Consider the following 20,436-nt stretch of genomic DNA (forward strand, 5'->3'; position numbering starts at 1 on the left):
GATTCCAAACAAAACAGAGCAGGCTGAAGTTGGAACATGTTGGAAGGAATTGGACTTTTGATTATGGCATTTCCATTAATGGACGTGCCATAAGTCCATTAAAAAATCTCTTGTCTTCACATGAGCATCTCCCTTTAATTAAAAGCAATATTCATCTTACATGGTAGATGTGAATGTTTTTGGTTGAAAATGCAAATAAAAACAGTTTAAATAGTCTTACATGGTAGAACAGTACTAACTTAGCTTCAGCATTTCTACTCAAGCTGAGACTTGCAAACACTTTAGTTTTCTTTTCATCTTATTTGGCTCCATAGACTTACTCCAATGTTAAAACAGATGTTTAAAAAAAAAAATCACAAATGAATAATGCGCCACATTACAGCAAACAAACATCCATGTTAATTATTAGAGTGTCTCTGTGTATTCACTAAAGTGAAAATGTCCATAGTGTACATGATATGCCATGTTACTGGTCTGCTGTAATGCAATATTTGTCTTTTAACCCGTATTCATTTAAAAAAAAATCTGTTTTGCCAATGGATTGTCTTTGGAACCAAATATGAAATAAAAATAAATTAAATAGCTTTGGTAGTATCCTTTAAAGGAGAATATCGGGCTAGAAGGCTTTCTTACCTTTATTTGTAGTTGTTACGTACCCACCAAAGAGGTCCAGGTGTTATTTTGTGCAAAAGCGCATTTTTGGCTATTTCCCCTACCATAAGCCCTCAATCTGGGTTGGGTTTTAGTGCCAATTCGCTTATTTCCATCGAAATAAGTAGTAAAGTGTGCCGCTTGGGATACTATTTAAATTATGAAGAGAGAATATATATATTTTTTTAAAGATCATTGAGGGCTTATGGTTAAGGGAAATAGCCAATAATGCGCTTTTGCACAAAATAACACCTGGACCTCTTTGGTGGGGACGTAACAACTACAAATAAGGTAAGAAAGCCTTCTAGTCTGAAATTCTCCTTTAAGGTTTAGCAATATGTAATTCCCAGTTGCAGTAATAGCTTACGACACATTGGTTTCTTCATTTTCCATTCACTAAAGTATATAATATATAACAAACCGTAAACAACAACCAACAGTAAAATCAACTACTAGAAGGGGCACCTGACATGGGCTTGGGGCCTACAACATCAAGCATGTCAAACATGATCATTCTTTTGTGAACAGTTACTAGAGTTAACTAATAAGGAGTTAAGGAATGCACATTGCTGTAATAATGTTCTGTGACTAGTAATTTTAAGACAAGTATATTAAAAAACATTTGGAAAATTGAACAAGAGTTCTTAAAATCGTAGGCTCCAGATGTGACCATTACAAAGCTGTACTTGACAATCGTAGACTCCTGGCGTTACCATACCAAGTACATCTTGGAATTTATATACATTTTGAAGTAGACCCTGAAGCAGAGGTGATTTTAAGATGTAGAGATAGTTTGATGTTGACAAATATGTAGACGTCTTGTACCACACATACTATCGACGAATGCTTCCAGGTCGTGAGCTTGCAGGAAAACAAAAACAATATGTTAGAATAATGTCTTTAGGTCGTATGTGTTAGCGTGACCTCAGTCCTCATACAAGTAAGGATTTAATAAGTCAGCTGATGCATTTATGAGTAATAACTGTACAAATACCCAGGATAGGGTGGAGGTGGGGCATCATGTGGTCCATTCTTGGCTATGGCCTGCTCATAGGAGGGCAGCCCTGGGGCATCGATGTCCTCTATTGGCGGTGGGACGACAGGCTGTAGTGACACCTCCTCCAGTCTCCGAATGATCAGAGATGCATTACTGCGCCTTGGTCGTGACCTAATGGAACTGTAAGAGTTGAATAGAGGCAGTGAGTCACACACACAATGCATTAACACACAGGTGCATAACCGTGGGTATGCTGCTAGCAAGAATATTATAACTAATTACGTTTCACTCACCTACCACGGCGGGAGAAGTCATCCTTACATTTGCCTTGACAGAAGTACCAGACCAGAAGGCCTATAGCAACAACTGACACCCCAGCAGCAATCAAGCCCACAAGAAGGGATGTAACGTCCACACGTGACGGACCCTTGTCTTTGTCTGTGCACCAACACAGATCAAACCATGTTATTTTATGGCTAGTACAGTATACACAGCACGTGACTGTTAGTGGAAGTGATGTGCAAAATAGTCCTTGATTTTAATATAATAACAATTGCAGAGTTTAGTTTTCTGGACAACCAAATAGACAAACCTAAATAGTAATCTACCAGAACCATCTAATAGAAGAGGGATATTGAGGGGGCAGAAACAGAGCACTCGAGCACTGTTCATGCAGCTTGAAAGGGGGACAAGCTGGAGTTTGAAATACATTGTATTCAACGAGTGCGGCACAAATAAGAGCAATTTTATTTTAGGCATGTGTGCAACATGCCAACTGTTTTAAAGTATTGTACAGTAACAATTAAAGTCTCTAATGTTTATGTTGTAGGATTACTACAAAACAATCTAAAATAAAGGGATTTAAAATCTTTAAAGCTGGGCTGTTGCCTGGGTCCAATGCATTTCTGCCTACTTCTGTTCCAGGACTTGTCCCCATTCTATGTACGAGAGCCACCATTGGACTGAAGCCCCATGAAGTGAACAGAGTTTTCATAACTCTGTCTTACTCTATGGCTCTGGAATCTACCATATAATTAGTCGATCAGGTAGTGGAACAGGTTGGTTTGCACCAGCAGCATCCTATTTGTCTTGCAAGTTGCAATGCACAGCACAACACAACTGAACATATTTTAGCTATAAACATTCAGAAATAAAGATGTAAAGTGACAGCCCTGTATTTGAGCTACATAATTGAACCCAACATTCCATTTTATTCTGTGATATCTTACCCTCTGTGTACTTCTTCCAAAATGCTTCCTGCAAAATAAAAGATCAGTAACAAGTTAGTGGTATCTGATGTCAAGGTTGGGTTTCTGCAAATCATCATTCAAAAAAGCCTCTTCTGAATGCATGTTTCCCAAATGCCGAGAAGTATATAGCATGATATCACTTAACTGTATCCTGGTCATTTTCAAAAACCTCTCGTGCTTCCTCATAGTTGCAGACTTCTTCATAACACTCCCTCTCCAAATTTCCAGGAGTGAAGATCTCAAAGTCAAAGCGATTGAACAGTAGGTGGCGTCCCAAGAACTTATTTGCCTCCTCTTCTCCCACAAAAACTAAAAAGGTTTGACTCAGTTAGGTTAAATGAACAGAGATTGACATATGTCAAAATATCAACATTAAACAAACTATAGACATTTGATGACGTCATCTCACCTTCCTGGTTCTCTGATCCTGCATTCAGCAGCGACCTTCTTTTGGTGCACGCGAGGTCTCCACAGGACAGCAGTTGAAAGAGCAGAAATAGATAGAAAAACATGGCCATTCACCTGTTCAGGCGGGGCATTGATTTGTATTACTATGTAGCACAGCCACAGCTCTGTGACAGAGCCAAACACACCCAGGCAGCTTATCAATTGTAGGCAAGGCTAGTGTTGGCTCAGCTGGTTTCGAAATCAACAGGTACAGATAAACAATGGCCTATGGATTAACATGTTTAGAAAACTATAAAGCCCGAAAATTAACCATCTTAATTAGTTCTTCATATCAAATTGACAGCACCATATACATGTTTAGTAAAGGGTATTGGGTCGTTATCCGGTAATTCCGGTTGGTGCATAACGTGACTGACTACCTTGAGCGATCGCCCAAAACAGCTGAGTTGTAGTGGTGTTGGAAGTTCCCCTGATGGAAAAGTATCCCGCAGAACATCATTTGTAAACTCCGTGTTCTAGGCGTAATTACACTAGTCAATGAGAGGCACGTGTGGCATTGCAGCGAGCAAGTATTCGTTTTTATTTATTCCAAAACCACCGTTATCTATTTTAGTGCGTGCTCTACCTAGCCTCTTCCGTTCCGATATAGCCTACTAGTACCTGTGTTGTGCAGAGAACAGAGTAGACTCAACCAATCGAAAGTTTTCAGTTTCACCTGGAAATAGACTAACCTTGCGTCACTCCGCAGTACCTGTGGTAAGCTGATTTCAATCTACTGCTTCATGCACAGATCCGGTCTAGAGCCCGCCTACTGTATCCGGTAATTTGCACAAACACATACATGTACTCATGTAGATCGTTTCCGCATCCGCTCTACACCAGATATTTTAAAAATATATAAAAAAAGATATAAAGAGATAAAAATAATAAAAAAAAGTTAGGACATGGACACTGGGTGGCACCCAAAACCAACAAACATCTGACCCGTACAATGATCTTACTTGCCCTTTGGCAAAGACATTCAAAAGGATTTCTGCAAAATCACTGCTTGAGTGCCTTCCCAGTTCCCACTAAGGTTCCCACGCACACAGTCACCATCAAAACAACTTTCTAATTAGCGCTGCGCTGTTGGGATCAGGATCACTTTAGTCAACAGGCATGACCATAAAACATTCTGGAATTACTTTTTTGCCGTTTTCAAATATTCTTTTCTCAAATGTTTTATTATGGTCATGATTCAAATCATGCTTCACCAGGAGTCTGCTTAAAATAATTTATCAGGGGGGAAAAAGCTGGAAAAATGTGGCACCATAAAATGGCAGCCACTGATAGAATTCCAAAATACATATACAATTCCAATTAGAGCTCGGAACCAATCCAGTTGGATAAAGTTGTATAAACATTTTAGAAGAAAAGTGTCAGTACCTGGGAAGTGAATGTCTAATATTGCTGATTGCGGCGGCTCTGTGGAATCTGTATCTGCTTTGTGTCTTGGAGGTTGATGCTCTGGGTGTCATTTCTGGAAGATCTGAAGATTCACTTGCCTTTTATGGCTGCGGTGCGTGTGTCCGGATTTCAGTCATGCCCAAAGATAGGGTCATATGATAGGCCATATGCAGCTTCCAGGGTGGGTCTATGATGTCAGACCTGGGTAGGTCAATTATCTTCATATATGGGGTAACGATTCCAGGAGAGTCTATGATGTCTGACCTGGGTATGTAAATTATCTCCATATATGGGGTTCCAGAAGAGTCTATGATGTCAGCCATGGGTAGGTTAATTATCTCCATATATGGGGTTCCACAAGAGTCTATGATGTCAGCCATGGGTTACGGGTAGGTCAATTATCTCCATATATGGGGTTCCAGAAGAGTCTATGACGTCAGATCCATGGGTATATCAATTATCTCCATATATGGGGATGTCTGGATGAAATATCCTGAACATGGTCTAACTCGTGGTGGTATCCATTTATGACTAATGATGGCAAGTGGGCTATGAAACTATGACACGTTTCAAAATTGTAACAATTGGATTTGATTTTTACTATATTCTATAGAATAACTTTAAAATATTTACACACACTGACATTGTTACGTTTGTAGGCTACACTCACTCACGTTGTTACGTTATGTGTTGTTAATAAACACAAGGGGTGTACACTGTAGTATAGTGTGTAGAACTAAAACAAGTCCACAATGACTGGTAGATAATCTGGAAAAGTGATGACCTTCAACCTGAGCCACTTTGGGTGACATATAATTCTCCTACCTTTCACTTCATGGACTGAATTCTTATGTCACTGGCTATGCAAAGTGACCCCCTGTCAGGCTGTCTGATACAACTTACTGGGATTTAGGGGACAGCTTACTTTAATGACCCCTTAATGGAGCAAAGAGAGCCCCTATGTCATATTTCACCAACCTGTGTTTCATTCCCAATGCTCTTTTTATGTTCACAATGTTGTCTCTTTGCTTTTTAACGGGAGTGTGTAAATTACTCTTGTAACACAATGCTGTATTTTGGGAGTACATGGGCTTTAAGATCCTTTTAAAGACACAGAAAACCTCTTATAGCAAAATTCAAAGTAGTGAACTCAGGACAGGAGTCTTAGCAAGGTATAGGAGGTCCCTATACCATGCAGTCCTTGTATGGGAATACTTCATGGGTTTCTGAATCTGCCATACAGAAGTGACCTTGATAAGATTCACTCTGTAAACACAACACAATTAAACATCAAGTGACAACATAGACTGTTTCTGCCTGGCAAAACATGATGTGAATAGTAGTGTTTATGTCTCACACTCACATGTAAATAGATATATCTTTCTCGCTAGCCCAGTGTTTATGTAACGTGGAGATAGGATGCAATCAGCCATTTTTCTGGCTGACTACTACTGAATGGTGCTAATTGAAGTGTAGTGAGAGCCCCTCTCCTCGCTGCGACTTGGCTGTGTCTCTGGATAATGTCAGAATTTTAGAATTACCCCAAGGAATGTTGATACAGAGAAATAGGGGTGATGTGAATGTGAAATTCCAGACTTTATCTAGCGTGTGATGCGAGATGATATTGCCCACTTGCACCACACATAATGTAAACCGTTATGATTAATAGTTAACTGCAGCTGGGGTTTTGGGGAATTCATTTAGCTCTCTTTGGGACATCAGTGAGGGGCAATTGATAATTTTGGCTGTATTTGCCAAGGGGGCACAGCCAAGTAGCCACAGCCATTTGTAGAACTAGCTATAAGAAGAAAGGGTCACTAGATATGCACCGCATATAGACCAACCCTAGCATTAGATAGTAGGATGGAGGGATCTCAGATACTGATTATTATTTGGGATTAAACACCTCATGTAGTTGAACAGAGAAAGAAAATGAATCGGAGGTAAAGAATAGAATACATTGAAACAAAGATCAGGACACAAGGCTTTGCTACCTTTCTACTGAAGCCAAATTCCTTGTCTCTCCAATTGTTCCTATCTGCTCCCTCTACGCTCCACCTTGCGGGTGACTGTGATGAGGTTGTGCTCCCTGAGAATGTGTTGTATGATTTACTCCCCCTGATAAGATGTGGAGATGCTGCTCCCTGTGGACATGAAGATAGAAGTGAGGGGTGAGCTTCTGCAGACTTGGGGTAAGGACTGTGACATATCATCACCAAACACAAGTTTGATGGCTTTGGGACAAAGCAGTCTCCTCTCCTGTGTCTCATACTCCAGTTTTAGTTGATAAGGTGACCACCGAAATAACGTCATGCCGCGGTGATAAGCCACTCACCGCTCACCCTAGCACATCTCTGTTTTACCTTATCACCTAAAAGTGTATGAATAGGCCTTAACAGTACAGATGAAGTCCCTTTAATCTTTCAGCTCTGTAAGAACACCTAATGCACATGTATAAACAATATTGCAAGACTGTCAAAGTAAAGTAATTCTTAGTGATGGAGAAAAGGATTCCTCGCCGCAGTACAGTACAATTAGAATGGTATCACAGCTAAACAAGATGTACAGCCCGACAACCATAGAAGCAGCACTGTGTGAGTTGGGTGTGTGGAAGGGAAGCACTGGAAGAGTGCAGTGTCAGTAGTCTGCTCTTTGTCAGTTTGTACGGATTTCATCACAGTCCCCACAGGGGCAAAGAACTCTAACAGACCCCTTTTACACCTAATGCCTGGGCTATATATCACCAGAGCTCACATCCTAATGCTCTGGACTATTGCCTGAAAACAGATTTGAGCACAAATTGAAAAGCTTTGTGGGGTTCTGAATTTAGTTTAGCTTGTATTCCTTCGCATTCCTTGCAACATGCACATTGATCCGTAGCGATTTAAATTAGGATTAAGATATGTTACAGTGTGGTCTAATGTTATCCTGTCTTCTAGGAATCCTGATCAACAAATTCATCTAAATTTTGTTCATAGGACGTACTTAACCCCCCGTAGATTGTGTGCTATGCGGATTTTAAATAATCACAACTGCACTTTCTGCACTTCAAACACCATAGGTACATTCTTTCATATGGTGTGGGAGTGTCCGAGTGTCCTCACATTTTGGAATTTGGTTGCTACTAACCTTTCGACTATTCTACAAGTTAACATCACACCCTCCCCATCTCTATTCTTATTAAATGATGTATCCCAGTTGCCATTAAATAACACCCGTATTCGTGTCTTCTTTGCTGGCGTAACGGCCGCAAAGAAGATGGTTGCTTCGCACTGGAAACCGCCTCATACATTGTCATTTCGCCAATGGGCTTTGACCTTTCTGGATATCATTTATCTAGAGATGTCTACAGCAAGATTGCATGGTGCAAAAGAGGAAAACGTTGAGATTTGGTCTGGTATTGCAGATTTGGTTGGGGGCATGGTTTGATCATTATTGTTATTATCATTATTTGTTTTTTGTTTTCATTGCACAGTGGTTGAAGTGATGACATTTTGTGGCATCTTTGGTCTCGGGGGGAGGGGTGGGTGGGATTGTTTGTTTTTGTTTTTGTGTTCTTTGCTTTTGCTGTTGTGTGTTGTTTTATGTGTGTTTTGTTTGCTTTAAGTCTTTCATGTTGTTAACGTGTCTTGTGATTTGTCTTAAAATAAAAAACATTTGATAACAAAAAAAGGATTAAGATATGCAACTTTCACACTTTGCACAAGACACAGGTCTTGTGCAATGATCAATGGAGCCATTCAGAATTTCACTGAATTATGACTAACAAGCAAGAGATGTGTGGCGCTTTAAGAGGTCCCGGGGTCAGCCTGACCACAAGCTGCAACTGTTGATGCTATGGTCTGATCTGACCTCAAGTTGACAGGGTCACCTTAAGGTCATGTTATCGTCACTTCTGCAGTTTTGTTCCAAGAAAACCAGCCCTTTTGTCACATTTAGCAAGAGGCCATTTCTCACCTCAGTCACAGCTCATCTAATACTGCCAATCTGTCTTTAATAAGAGCCAGATGCTCTCAGATGCGCGCGCACACACACACACACACGGTTCGAGTCTACCCTGTGCTACGATCCATCTATTTATGAGGTGGTTAATCATGTGAGCTTAATGGCCATCAACAGCCGACTACTTTGGTATAGTAGATTAGTGGCTATTTTAATTCATATAAACGAATTAATATTATCTGAAAGCAGTTTATAAGTGGATGCTGCCTGCAACACGTGCTTAACACTGCACCTGTACTTACATTGATCACATAAAAATAGCTTCATCACCACAAAGCTCAATTATTATTATTAAACAAGTGAGAGGCAATCACAGAATAACTCCACTGTTTTTTTATTTAGCTCATATAAAAATGGTGATCAATTCAAGCCTGTAAATGAGTAGAGCTGAGCGGAGTAGAGGAGACATTAGTGTAGACATCGAGGGGAGAGGCGGTATTAAGCAGAGGGTGACAGGGTCTGCAGGCTGGTCTTCACGGTTGCCAGGTTGCCCTTCCAGGAGCTGAGGCTGTCAAACAGCTGCTGCCACTGCTGCTTGCCAAAGGTGCGGTGTGTGCTGTGGCTGATAGGGTAGCAACAGAAAAGGGTTCAAGTGTTAATTTGACACATAAGGCCAGGTCAACGACGACACAAACTGATGTCGAGGACGGGTCGGAGACATCTTACATCATCGAGGAAAGATGATACAAAAGTGTAAATAAATATTTTTTTAAATCTGCAAGGCAACAATGTATCCACAGTTCAGCCAAATTCTAAAACATTCAATATGAGCAGAGATTTACTTGCTAAGAAATATTTCTTAACTGCTTACCTCACAACAACCTTTCGCTGTGTTTGGTCAATTTTGCAATACACCATCTTGGTCCGAACGGCTACAGAGGAAAAAAAGCATACAGGCGTAAAATGAGACATGTAGTTTCAGCATAAAACACAAAGCAGCTGTGTACTTTAGTAACAGTGTGGAGAGCGGCTGAAAAATTGCACAAGATTGATTTGAAATGGAATTCGTTTTCCCCAGTGTTCAACAATGATGGTTTGCTTTTGGACAATCGTCCTATTCGTTTTCCCAGATGGAGTTCCAAGGGGATTCATACTTTGGGTGATTTATTTGATGCTAATGGTTTACGTTCTTTCCAGAATTTATGTGATATTTCTAACTTGCCTGGTAACTCTTTTTTTTTCTATTTACAATTGAGAACTGCCATGAGGACATATGGGGTGCCATGGCAGACCCCCCTTGCAATGCACCCTTTGCATAGACTTATCTGTGATATTAGGTCAAGAGGTTTTGTTTCCGTATTGTATGATTATTTATTAGAATCTAGTTATGGGACCTTGCTTGTCGATACTGTATGGAGGAATGACATATCTAGATCCAGATTGGAGCTGGGATACAGTGTGGTCTAATGTTATCCTGTCTTCTAGGAATCCTGATCATCAACAAATTCATCTAAATTTTGTTCATAGGACATACTTAACCCCCCGTAGATTGTGTGCTATGCGGATTTTAAATAATCACAACTGCACTTTCTGCACTTCAAACACCATAGGTACATTCTTTCATATGGTGTGGGAGTGTCCGAGTGTCCTCACATTTTGGAATTTGGTTGCTACTAACCTTTCGACTATTCTACAAGTTAACATCACACCCTCCCCATCTCTATTCTTATTAAATGATGTATCCCAGTTGCCATTGAATAACACCCGTATTCGTGTCTTCTTTGCTGGCGTAACGGCCGCAAAGAAGATGGTTGCTTCGCACTGGAAACCGCCTCATACATTGTCATTTCGCCAATGGGCTTTGACCTTTCTGGATATCATTTATCTAGAAATGTCTACAGCAAGATTGCATGGTGCAAAAGAGGAAAACATTGAGATTTGGGCTGGTATTGCAGATTTGGTTGGGGGCATGGTTTGATCATTATTATTGTTATTATTATCATTATTTATTAGTTTTTTGTTTCCATTGCACAGTGGTTGGAGTGATGACATTTTGTGGCATCTTTGGTCTCGGGGGAGGGAGGGGTGTGTGGGATTGTTTGTTTTTGTGTTTCTTGCTTTTGCTGTTGTTTTATGTGTGTTTTGTTTGCTTTGAGTCTTTCATGTTGTTAACGTGTCTTATTGTGTTTTTTGTCTTAAAATAAAAAACATTTGATAAAAAAAAAAGCAGCTGTGTACTTTCTGACCTCGACAGCCCATACATCCAAACAGAAAAGTCCTATCTGATTGCATTAAATGTTAAACGATGTTAAACTCACTTTATGCTAACCCTAACCCTTGCCACTCAATTTATGCATTTATGCGCATACCATCTATTCAAATCAGAGATAGTGATAAGAAAGTAGCATCCAAGCTAGGTCATACAGACAAAAACATTTCTTCTCCCCAAAATGATCTGTAGTCCAGACTAGACCTCATTGCAAGCCGGCTGCAGCCTGACACTCCCTCTGTACACATGGGTTATTTACTTAGGTCCATAGGCCATCGACTACTTCTCCATCCAACATGGTTTTGGGCTGTCCTTCCTGCCTCTGTACACAATGGGTGCTGGTGACCAATTTTGACTTTTCTTTTTTTTTTTTTTACTGGTGTCCAGTCACGTTCTTTCGAGCTGCCCTGCACCACTCTTAACAGCTGCTCGTGGCTAACAGCCGTTTGTTTCCCGATAGCCAATGACGTCGCTAGCACAACGTCACCGCCAATGTTTTCTCTTAAAGAGACAGATCCCCAGTTACCAGATCACAGCCAAATGCGGTATTTTTATTTATTAAAAACATTTTAACTTATGATGCTGCCAGAGTTTGTCCAAAATTAAAGGCGCTAGAGTGCCAAGCAGATGAGGCAGATTTTACTCTGAAAAGCACCGCCTTCCATTTCCCCCCGAAACCGGAAGGTATAATCTTCCATTACTACCTCACGCTACCTGGTCTGATCTCGCTTTAGAAGCGTTAATATTCCAAACGAGATGCTTGGATAAGTCAGAAATTAGGACAGAACATTGCCGTTCTGATCAAAACCATGGACAGTGACGTAGATTCAGAGATAATAGCAAGTTGTCAGCCCGTAAAGTGAATGATGTGCGCATGCGCAAAACATGTCCAGGAGCGCTGAACAAGGTGTTGCTTAGCAACGGGAGAGCTGTCAAAAAATGGATTACAGCGATCCCGTTTGAAATCATTAAAAAGGACCTAAAGATGCCTATACACGTCCTTAGCACCCCAGTTTTTATTGAGAGGACGAGTATAGACGTTTTTAGCACAAAAGGTTTTAACAGACATCCATCTGTAAACGTAGTTCTGCCACCCATGTGTACAGGAAGTGAGGTAAAGGAAGGCATCACAATGGCGCAACGGGAACTGTGCAAACTTTATTTCCCTTCATCACTAGCCTACGGCGGCGTTAGAAAATGCTTCAATATACTTGCAGACTGAGCACAAAGATTATTTCAGGTCTAGTGGACATACCGTCAATGACGAAGGCTTCAACATCTTCAGCACCAATCTGTAGTTCCTGTTGCATGGTGTCAAAGGAGATCTCCTTGAATTCCACCGCCATACCCATGAACGTCAACAGACGCATCTTGGCCATGTTTTGCTCATGAGATAGGCCTGGCAACCAGTGTACAGGGATCATTAAACACACACAGTCAATTACACATAACTCTGGGAGTTTCCCCATCTTAATTGCATCTCTAGTCAGGAGCTTGTGGTCAGGAAAATGTACACATTAACACAAACACCATTCCACGATGTATTTTCTTTTGAGAGCCCATCCTACGCACTCTTTTAATTACACCTCAGCTTAAGTGGTGTGTGACAAGAGAGACACTGCTGATATGCACATTCCTGGGCTATGTCAACAGAGCAGTGGAGTAGCTCTGTGTGTCCGTGTATTTGATTCATAATTATTTATACCCAATGTGTTCAGGCAAGACAAAATGTAATCAATGTATATCAATATTGTGCAGATATCGATGGACTTGAACATTCGTAGTTGACACTACTCACCAAGAGAGTCAATGAAGTCTTTGCAGTTCTCGTAGAATTTTACATATGCTACCAGTTTTGCACTCACAAAGATGGTTAATAGCTGTGAAAGTGACAAGGAAAGAGGGGTGCATTCAATGCAAAGATAACGTTGATAACCAAGATTTATCAATTGTGAAAGCTGATAATAGCTGTCAAAGGAAAGTGATGAGGAAGAACTGTTTGTACATTCCAACATTCAGAGAAAATGGAACACACATGCATTTAATAATTATGTACATCATTAAATTACCAAAATAAACAAATAATTGAAATATGGAGATACACGGTTTTGACAGCAATGATGTGTAAATATACGGTTGTGTGAAAAAAGACTAAGACATCACTAACACAAATTATTACTGAAAATGTTATATATGCCGAGATATGTATCTATGTACGCAGTGTGATATGTCCTGTTGCACGTCGGCGCATGTCGACCCAAGCGATTCAATTCAATGGTTGCTTGCAACAACATGTGTTTACTCGCAACCACTTGGTTGCAAGGAGTTGCATGGCAACCCATTGGTGTGGAAAAATGCACAAACACAGCAGAGGTGAGGCGGCGAAATTGAAACTCCTAATAAAACTATTACATTTTAGTATATTTTAATGCCTTCAATTTTGAAGACATAAATGAATATGGAATTACCCCTACAGTATATTCCCCCACTTCCATGTGTATCTGCAGGTATGATTATTATGATACAGAGCAGACGCTCCAGTACTCACATCATGAATGAGTTCCCCCTCAAGGAAGCGAACAGGTTTCAGGGCCAGAAGGTGGTCAAACAAGAAGGTGTTGGGGTCTTTCAGAGCGCGGACAATACATCTGATACACAGAGGACAAGTACATATAAATAAAAACATGAACCCTAACGCCTAACATTGACCGGAAAAAAAGTCTACAAGCTAGCTCAGTTTATAGTTAAGTATGGATAACTCTGTGGGACCCTGGTCAATTAAGTATATATTATAGGGTAATAGCTGAAAAAAGGGACAAAAACAAGGCGATTCAGTATTACTTGTGGGCATCAGTACGTGCATGTGAAGCATTGTCTTCTGTGTAGCTCCCCAGCAGTTCCACCATCACTTTGGCAGCAGGATCGCTGTAGAGTAACACAAATCAAGGGAAAACGTTTTGTATAATATATATAACTGATCTGAAAGAGACAGCGTCTTGCTAGTCTCGCGTGGCCAGACTGTTGCCTCTCACAATATTCAAATGCTTCCGTCATACAGCCTGGAGAACGGAAGCTATTTCCATAAGTAAGCGATAAAGCGGATGTGACGCATCACATCACTTGATGTGGTTGTTTTTCCAAAGGCGGCTGTAGCTCAGGGGTAGAGTGGCCGGATGGTAACCGCAAGGTTGCCAGTTCCTTGAGCAAGACACTGAACCCCTAATTGCTCCTGATGTGCTGGTTGGTGCCTTGCATTGTTTCCGCCGCCATCGGTGTGTGAATGTGTGCGTGAATGGGTGAATGTAATGCACAATCTATGTAAAGCTTATATAAATAGACCATTTACCAACGGAGCTACAGTTCCTGAGCACTGCGTAGTGATTATATCTTTCCGGTCTGAACAGGAGAGACAGCTTCCGTTACTTGGCTCTTGGGAGCTGTACTTCCAGACTCTATATATATATAGCATTCGGCGTTTGTGGAATAGTTGTCTGGCTACGCGAGACTAGCGTCTTGACAGTGAATCAACTATTATGGTATATGGGTAGTTACCTTTTTTTGCAGTCCACCAGCGCCTCATAGACCAGCCTCAACAGTGTGTGCTTTTTTTCGGTAGTCAGGTTCCAGTCAATAATCCACTTGCGCACCTGATCAGGAGCAGACAGTATTAGTAATCTTGGTTTGGTCTTAAACCCAACGCGACACACCGTCATATTAAGAATGAATTAAGTGTATGTAGATCAATATTTTCTAAGTTGATCAGTCATTTGTTATGGTTTAAATTTTTTAACAAGGGCTTGTGACAAAAATAATACAATGGATCTACATTGGATGAATTTTCCTAAAAGTAACGATCTTGGGACACTTTTTATAGCACTTTTCCAAGTGCTCAAAGCGCTTTACAATAGTTCATTCATTCATACATTGGGAGGTGAAGCCGTCCTCACTTCACATACACGGTTTCAGCTCGACAGCGCAAACTAGGGATGTGAAAAAAGTCGACTCGATTTGACGTTGACTCGCCAAATACAGAGTCGTTTCACATCCCTAGCGCCAACGTGCAGTGCAGTGTTTCTGGTGACTCTGGAGAGTGGGGTCTACCTGGTCCAGGTCCGTTGGGATGAAGGCGATGGCATTACAGGTAGCTGCCACCTTGATGAGGCCGCAGAAGACCGTGTACCTCACAGGGGTGTTTTCATCCATTCCATGGAACAGGTTACTCAGCCTGTAAAAGTGTGCAAAAGTCACAGTTAGGCTATTTAAAACCCATTTTGGGCGGGAACCCCTTTTGGTGTTTTAAGCATTATTTTGTACTTAAGCTGTTGAAAAATAGCAGATCTACAAGCTCATAGCGCTGGACTCAGTGCCACGCTATGAGCTTGTAGATCTGCTATTTTTTTTATATCGTGAAAATGTGCCTGAAATCTTTGAATAGATATTGTTACAGACCGAGTTTTTAACTCACATCTTTGCTACTGGGAGGGTCTCTGGAAAAACATATTTTCAGATGGGGGTCGGCAGGCCAATTACATATATTTTTGGGCGTCCTTGACATGAAATATTGAGAACCACCAATATAGAAACATGCGGTTTTTCAAGCTCAGGTCTAAATGGGTTAACAGGGGTGGGATTTCAGTGTTTTTCCCGTTGGACGACTCTAGTCTAGATACTATCTTTATCTCATTGTAATTCTTGTTTGTGGTGCGTCTGCTTTACAAAATGTGTTAAATCAGTTAAAAAACTATATAGCATAGGCAATCAATTTGTACTCTCAGAGTTATGGGGGTCCTTGAAATAAAAATAAAAAACACTTTGAGAATCACTGGTTTACATCCAGTGAGTGTATATTCACAGTTTTAATAAAGCACAGAGAAGTACTGCAAGGCCTCTGAGGGAGCCATGTAGGGATTTTTGCCCGATCCGATATTTATATTTTTATAGAACACTTATGCCATATCACAATAGAACAGTATCCAAAATATAATATTGATACTAGGGATGTCCCAATCACGTTTTTATTTTGTGCTTCCGATCCAATTCCGATCTTTTGAAAATGACGTGATCGACCCCAATTTGGGATCACGTGATACCCTAGAACCAGGTGATGATCACTCACAGCTGCATCCTGAGGGAGGGTCGTTCTCCTTCACGAGGTTTCACCAGCTTTTCACATAGGCTCTCAATGAGGGCCTCCTGCTTCTCTGTCTCCAGGATCAGTAACAGAGACACGATACTGTTCATCACACTCTCCACATCTGTAGGCAGAGAAAGAAGAATGTTTCATATATACATACATGCATACAAGCAGCCTGCTAATGTATGCAGGATGTGGGAAGTAGTTGAGTTAAGGTGGGTCACACAGTCACCGTCAATGACATTTTAAAATGTAAATGCTTAGTTGTATGCCCAGTCGCCCACGCTTGTATTACTGGGACAATCAGAATTCCCAACTTGATTGTCAATGGCCAGCCTGATGACATAGCATACGTATTTACACGCACCTCGACAGTGGGTGCAGGGCCAATAAGGCAATTATGGAAGGAGGTAAGGCCGCACACCATTCTTTTGGTAAAGAATGGTGCCTGATGACATACACAGCCTGATGACATACACATAACAGGCGGTGGTCAGGCCACCACCATGGAGTACAGTCTTCATGGTGCATTCGGCTTGGCCGGCCACTCCAACGAACACAATTGGCCGTGTTTGCGGATGGGAAGCCGAATGACGAGGGCTTATCTTTGTCGCTGCATTGATGATCCCCACAAACGGTCAGGGCACCTGTTCAGGGGGGGAGGAAGTGGGGGGGATAGAGTGTACCTCCACATGCGTTACGCCCCCTTGCAAGACCCTTCACTTCACCCTTCACACCAAAGAAAAGACGATGGCATGGTTGTAATAAGACCCAGAAAGGCTTCATAAATAAATATCAAAATTATTATTACCTTTGTCATCATCCTTGAGACAGACATCACACGCCTCGATGATCTGAGCCAGATCCACATGAAGTCCACTTTCAGAGTTCTCCTCTGAGATCTCTGCCCCTTTAGACTTTAGGTAGGCTCTGAGCTCAGAAGCCTGGTTAAATAGAAAACACATACACACAACAAAGCAATGTATAAATAATGTTGCCTTAAATTCGCTGTACAGTACTAATAGCAGCACCCACCACTCTTAATAGTTAGGAATCAGGATGGATAAATCTGCAAGGATACGTTTAATTTCACATGTCTGTGCAAATATACAGTGGTAAAAATACCCCAAAGGCATGGGGACCAAATTATATAATTATAAATATAAAAGATGATGTAAGGGGCATTGTTAAAATAAGTATTACATTTCTATATTCTGAGTAAGCATAGTTTGTTCGGTAACAGAGGTCTCCCGTCATCTCTCAGTAACCCATCTCTCCAAAACTTTAAACAGAAGAAAATACATTTTCACGAGATACCAATTCTTCCAATCAGAAGAGAGAACTTTACTCCCTGGAAATGGAACTCCCTGGCATCATATCTTTTCAAATGGGGGTCCGCGCGGGCTGATGAGTCAAAGTGTCAATTTGGTGGTCCTTGACATGAAAAGGTTCACAGCTGTAAGTGTAGCCCCTTGGTTACCTTTTTTGTATTTGGGACTTCGGTACCGATCGTCCCAAATACAGACGAGGTAAACTAGGGTCCCGAAAGGGGCTAATAACACATCACAGCTGTAAGTGCTGCAGACAGAACAGCGGGGTACAGTTGCCATTCGCGTGTTTTCTGGTTAGCATTCGCAAGATAACTAGCATGCTAAGCTATAATATTTGAGCCCAATCGCACCATGGCATGTGGCTATAATGTCAGCCGCATAGTTAATTAGGTATAACCGCTTCTAAAAAAAGGTTATAGTGGTACCTGATCTTCTTCTGTAATATCGATAAATGCCGGGACGCTCATTTTGTGTGTTTTTATGGAACTGTTGTCTGATCCACGCTCACACACTGAGAGACACACCAGCGGAAAGGAAAGAAACAACAGCGCCGGTCGAAAGATTCTTCTTCCGGGTTATGTTGTTAAAGTGAAAGAAGCCCCTTTTTATATTACACCTGACCTGTCTGTCTGACATCACTTTTCAGACTCTATAGTCTACTCTATACTAAACTAAAGTCTAAACTATTTAATTTCAAGGACCGCAATTTGAGAACCACTCTAAGGAGCTGCCTCTATTGGTAACACAGGATAGATTTTGGTCTCTAAATGTTATGATGAATTGAAAACGGTGGACCCTCTTGTAAACAAGTGTAATGCTTTGGTGTCGTCCACTCACACAGTTAACAGTTTTTTGTATTGAGTTATGCTTGAAATGTACTGTAATTCTGCAAACTGTTCAATCAATCAATCAATCAATCAAAGGATGCCATCACAATCACTATTACCATTATAACAACAGACAGTAATGGTAATATAGTGGATCTTCTCAAACATTTTTAATTGCAAGGACCCCTATAACATTGTGGGGCATCAGTGGCTCAGGGGCAGAGTAACCATATATGGTCACGCCTCGTGACATCACGCCCCGTGACATCATGCCTCCATATATGGTCACGCCTCGTGACATCACGCCTTGTGACACGTCACACCACCATAGGCTATATGGCCATCTCCATATATGAAGATCACGGCACTTACCTCATCTAACCCTGGATAACCATACATGGAGAAGACTGGATCATCGTCACCTAGATCTGCATATATGGAGCCGGCCAGCAACTCTATATCTGACCTCAAACCACAAACCCTTAGATCTCCATATATGGAGCTGACCTGCTCTGACATTCCATATGTTGATCCCACCCCACCCATCCTTCCGGTTCTGACATTCCATGTGTTGATCTGACCTCATCAAACCCTGTACAGTAGTGTACATTCAAGCCACACTCCATATATGGCCAGTACAGAAATTAATTCATTCCATATGTTGATCTGACCCCCCCATGCCAAAGCGCCAGCGCTCGCCCAGCAGTCTGCCGCCCGTCACCCAGGCGGATGCGGGGCGAGGTCGCTTTTTGCCCTCAGGGCGTCTTACTGGTTATTATAACTCTGAGTTACAGACCTGTAAGGTTCCATTTGGAACCCCCTCAGCTGAAGGAACCCAGAGGGAGACTGTCTGTCTGCACCCCACTTTGAGAACCACTGCGTAATGTAACTTACATGTCAGTCACACACCTTCCTTCCTGCCCCCAGAGGCCCAGACATTGGCCCATGCATGTGGCACCGTCTCATCTGAGCAGCCAGCAGCCGGAGCTAGATACAGTGAAAGGGATGTCGCTGAATGATGCCACTGCTAAACTACGGTAATATGGTAGTACGGTAGTATGCTATGATACTTTTGTCCCAGTGCTGGATAGCTGCAACTTTATAGACAGCCTTATGACAAGACTTCCACCTCTTATCTGTGTGTCCCAATGTCAGTCATTCTTGTCCATGTATTTATCGCCTCTTTAGGGGATTAGGTCCTGGATGTCTTGGATGAGAGTTACAGAGTTAAAGGTGATTCTTGGGAGAGGTTATCTGATTGAATTACATCCCCCTGGCCTGTGAGAGGACCACCGAGACAGGTCCCAGTGCTTTCAACCAAAAAACAATGCAAGCGTCAGGGGGGCACATTTTCAAAGCACATAACACACTGACCCATGGATGTGCTCCCTAGGCCTCTATGTCAAGAGGGATCCTGTGTATAGTTGCATTGACAGGCCACTTTGTGATTGAGGTGATTGAGGTTAAAAGAGTAAGTGAGGCTCCAGTTCACTATACGACCATGAACTGAAGTTACCAGCATCAGGTGTCAGGCAGGTTTGTCCTCTGAGGTGAAGTAATCCATATTAAAACTAAATGTGTGTGCTCCTCCTAACTTCTAAAATGTAGTGAACTCTGTCTGAACAGTCATAATTCTGCTGTCATAGAACTTATATTTCAAAGTATTTCAAAGTTTATTATGTGTGTTGGGGTTCATATATTGAGGGGAGAGAGAGAGAAGGTGGGTGGAGGCTGCAGCAGCCATTTACTAATTCCTCAAAAACCTGCTTGTCCGATATTTCACATGCAGCAGTTATAGTTAAGGAACTGGATTCTGTTTTATTGCACTTCAGCGGGATAAAGATCTTAAAATAGTGTGCTGAGGGGAAATGGCTGGTGGAGTGTTTCACCATAGTAGTTCATAGGATGCGTCATTCCGTTAGGAAGGCGAGTGCCTGGTACCAAATCCCACCCTCACTCTCTCCTTGCCCTTGTGCGCTGTCACAGCCAGGAATTTATGGCTGCTTCTCCACAAGCGCGCTTGTGTAACTCTGAGGCTTTCATTAGCTGATTAACAGCTGTTGTCAAGTGCCTGGTGTATTTCAAGTCCCGAATAAGAGATTTGGAGGCTTTGAAGCTCCAGGTGCTCATGAGACATTGTTTTGGGCTTCTCGAAGATCTACAAAAAATGCTAGGCTGTGG

At 41.6% G+C, this 20,436-nt stretch overlaps 2 protein-coding genes across 3 annotated transcripts; both read right to left on the reverse strand.

Moving 5' to 3' along the window:
* Window positions 1–871: 871 nt before the first annotated feature.
* On the reverse strand, window positions 872–3,936 carry prrg4 (proline rich Gla (G-carboxyglutamic acid) 4 (transmembrane)). 2 transcript variants are annotated; one of them, XM_083792375.1, is made up of 7 exons: window positions 3,726–3,936; window positions 3,308–3,420; window positions 3,044–3,207; window positions 2,878–2,905; window positions 1,942–2,086; window positions 1,646–1,828; window positions 872–1,512 (listed from the first exon to the last, which is right to left on the reverse strand). In XM_083792375.1, the coding sequence occupies exons 2-7, from the start codon at window positions 3,414–3,416 to the stop codon at window positions 1,485–1,487; spliced, it is 657 nt and encodes a 218-aa protein (XP_083648501.1). In that variant the 5' UTR covers window positions 3,417–3,420; window positions 3,726–3,936; the 3' UTR covers window positions 872–1,484. The 2 variants fall into 2 exon arrangements, with proteins under 2 accessions (XP_083648501.1, XP_083648502.1); XM_083792376.1 differs by having other exon boundaries at window positions 3,723–3,936.
* A 5,133-nt stretch (window positions 3,937–9,069) lies between these two features.
* eif3m (eukaryotic translation initiation factor 3, subunit M) lies at window positions 9,070–17,982 on the reverse strand. The gene is made up of 11 exons (XM_083758330.1): window positions 17,854–17,982; window positions 16,909–17,041; window positions 16,080–16,218; window positions 15,065–15,188; window positions 14,516–14,610; window positions 13,805–13,888; window positions 13,512–13,611; window positions 12,762–12,843; window positions 12,219–12,362; window positions 9,566–9,626; window positions 9,070–9,316 (listed from the first exon to the last, which is right to left on the reverse strand). The coding sequence occupies exons 1-11, from the start codon at window positions 17,893–17,895 to the stop codon at window positions 9,193–9,195; spliced, it is 1,128 nt and encodes a 375-aa protein (XP_083614456.1). The 5' UTR covers window positions 17,896–17,982; the 3' UTR covers window positions 9,070–9,192.
* Window positions 17,983–20,436: the final 2,454 nt, after the last annotated feature.

The sequence above is a fragment of the Protomyctophum parallelum genome (assembly GCF_964188405.1).
Source record: "Protomyctophum parallelum genome assembly, chromosome: 2".
Lineage (NCBI taxonomy): Eukaryota > Metazoa > Chordata > Actinopteri > Myctophiformes > Myctophidae > Protomyctophum > Protomyctophum parallelum.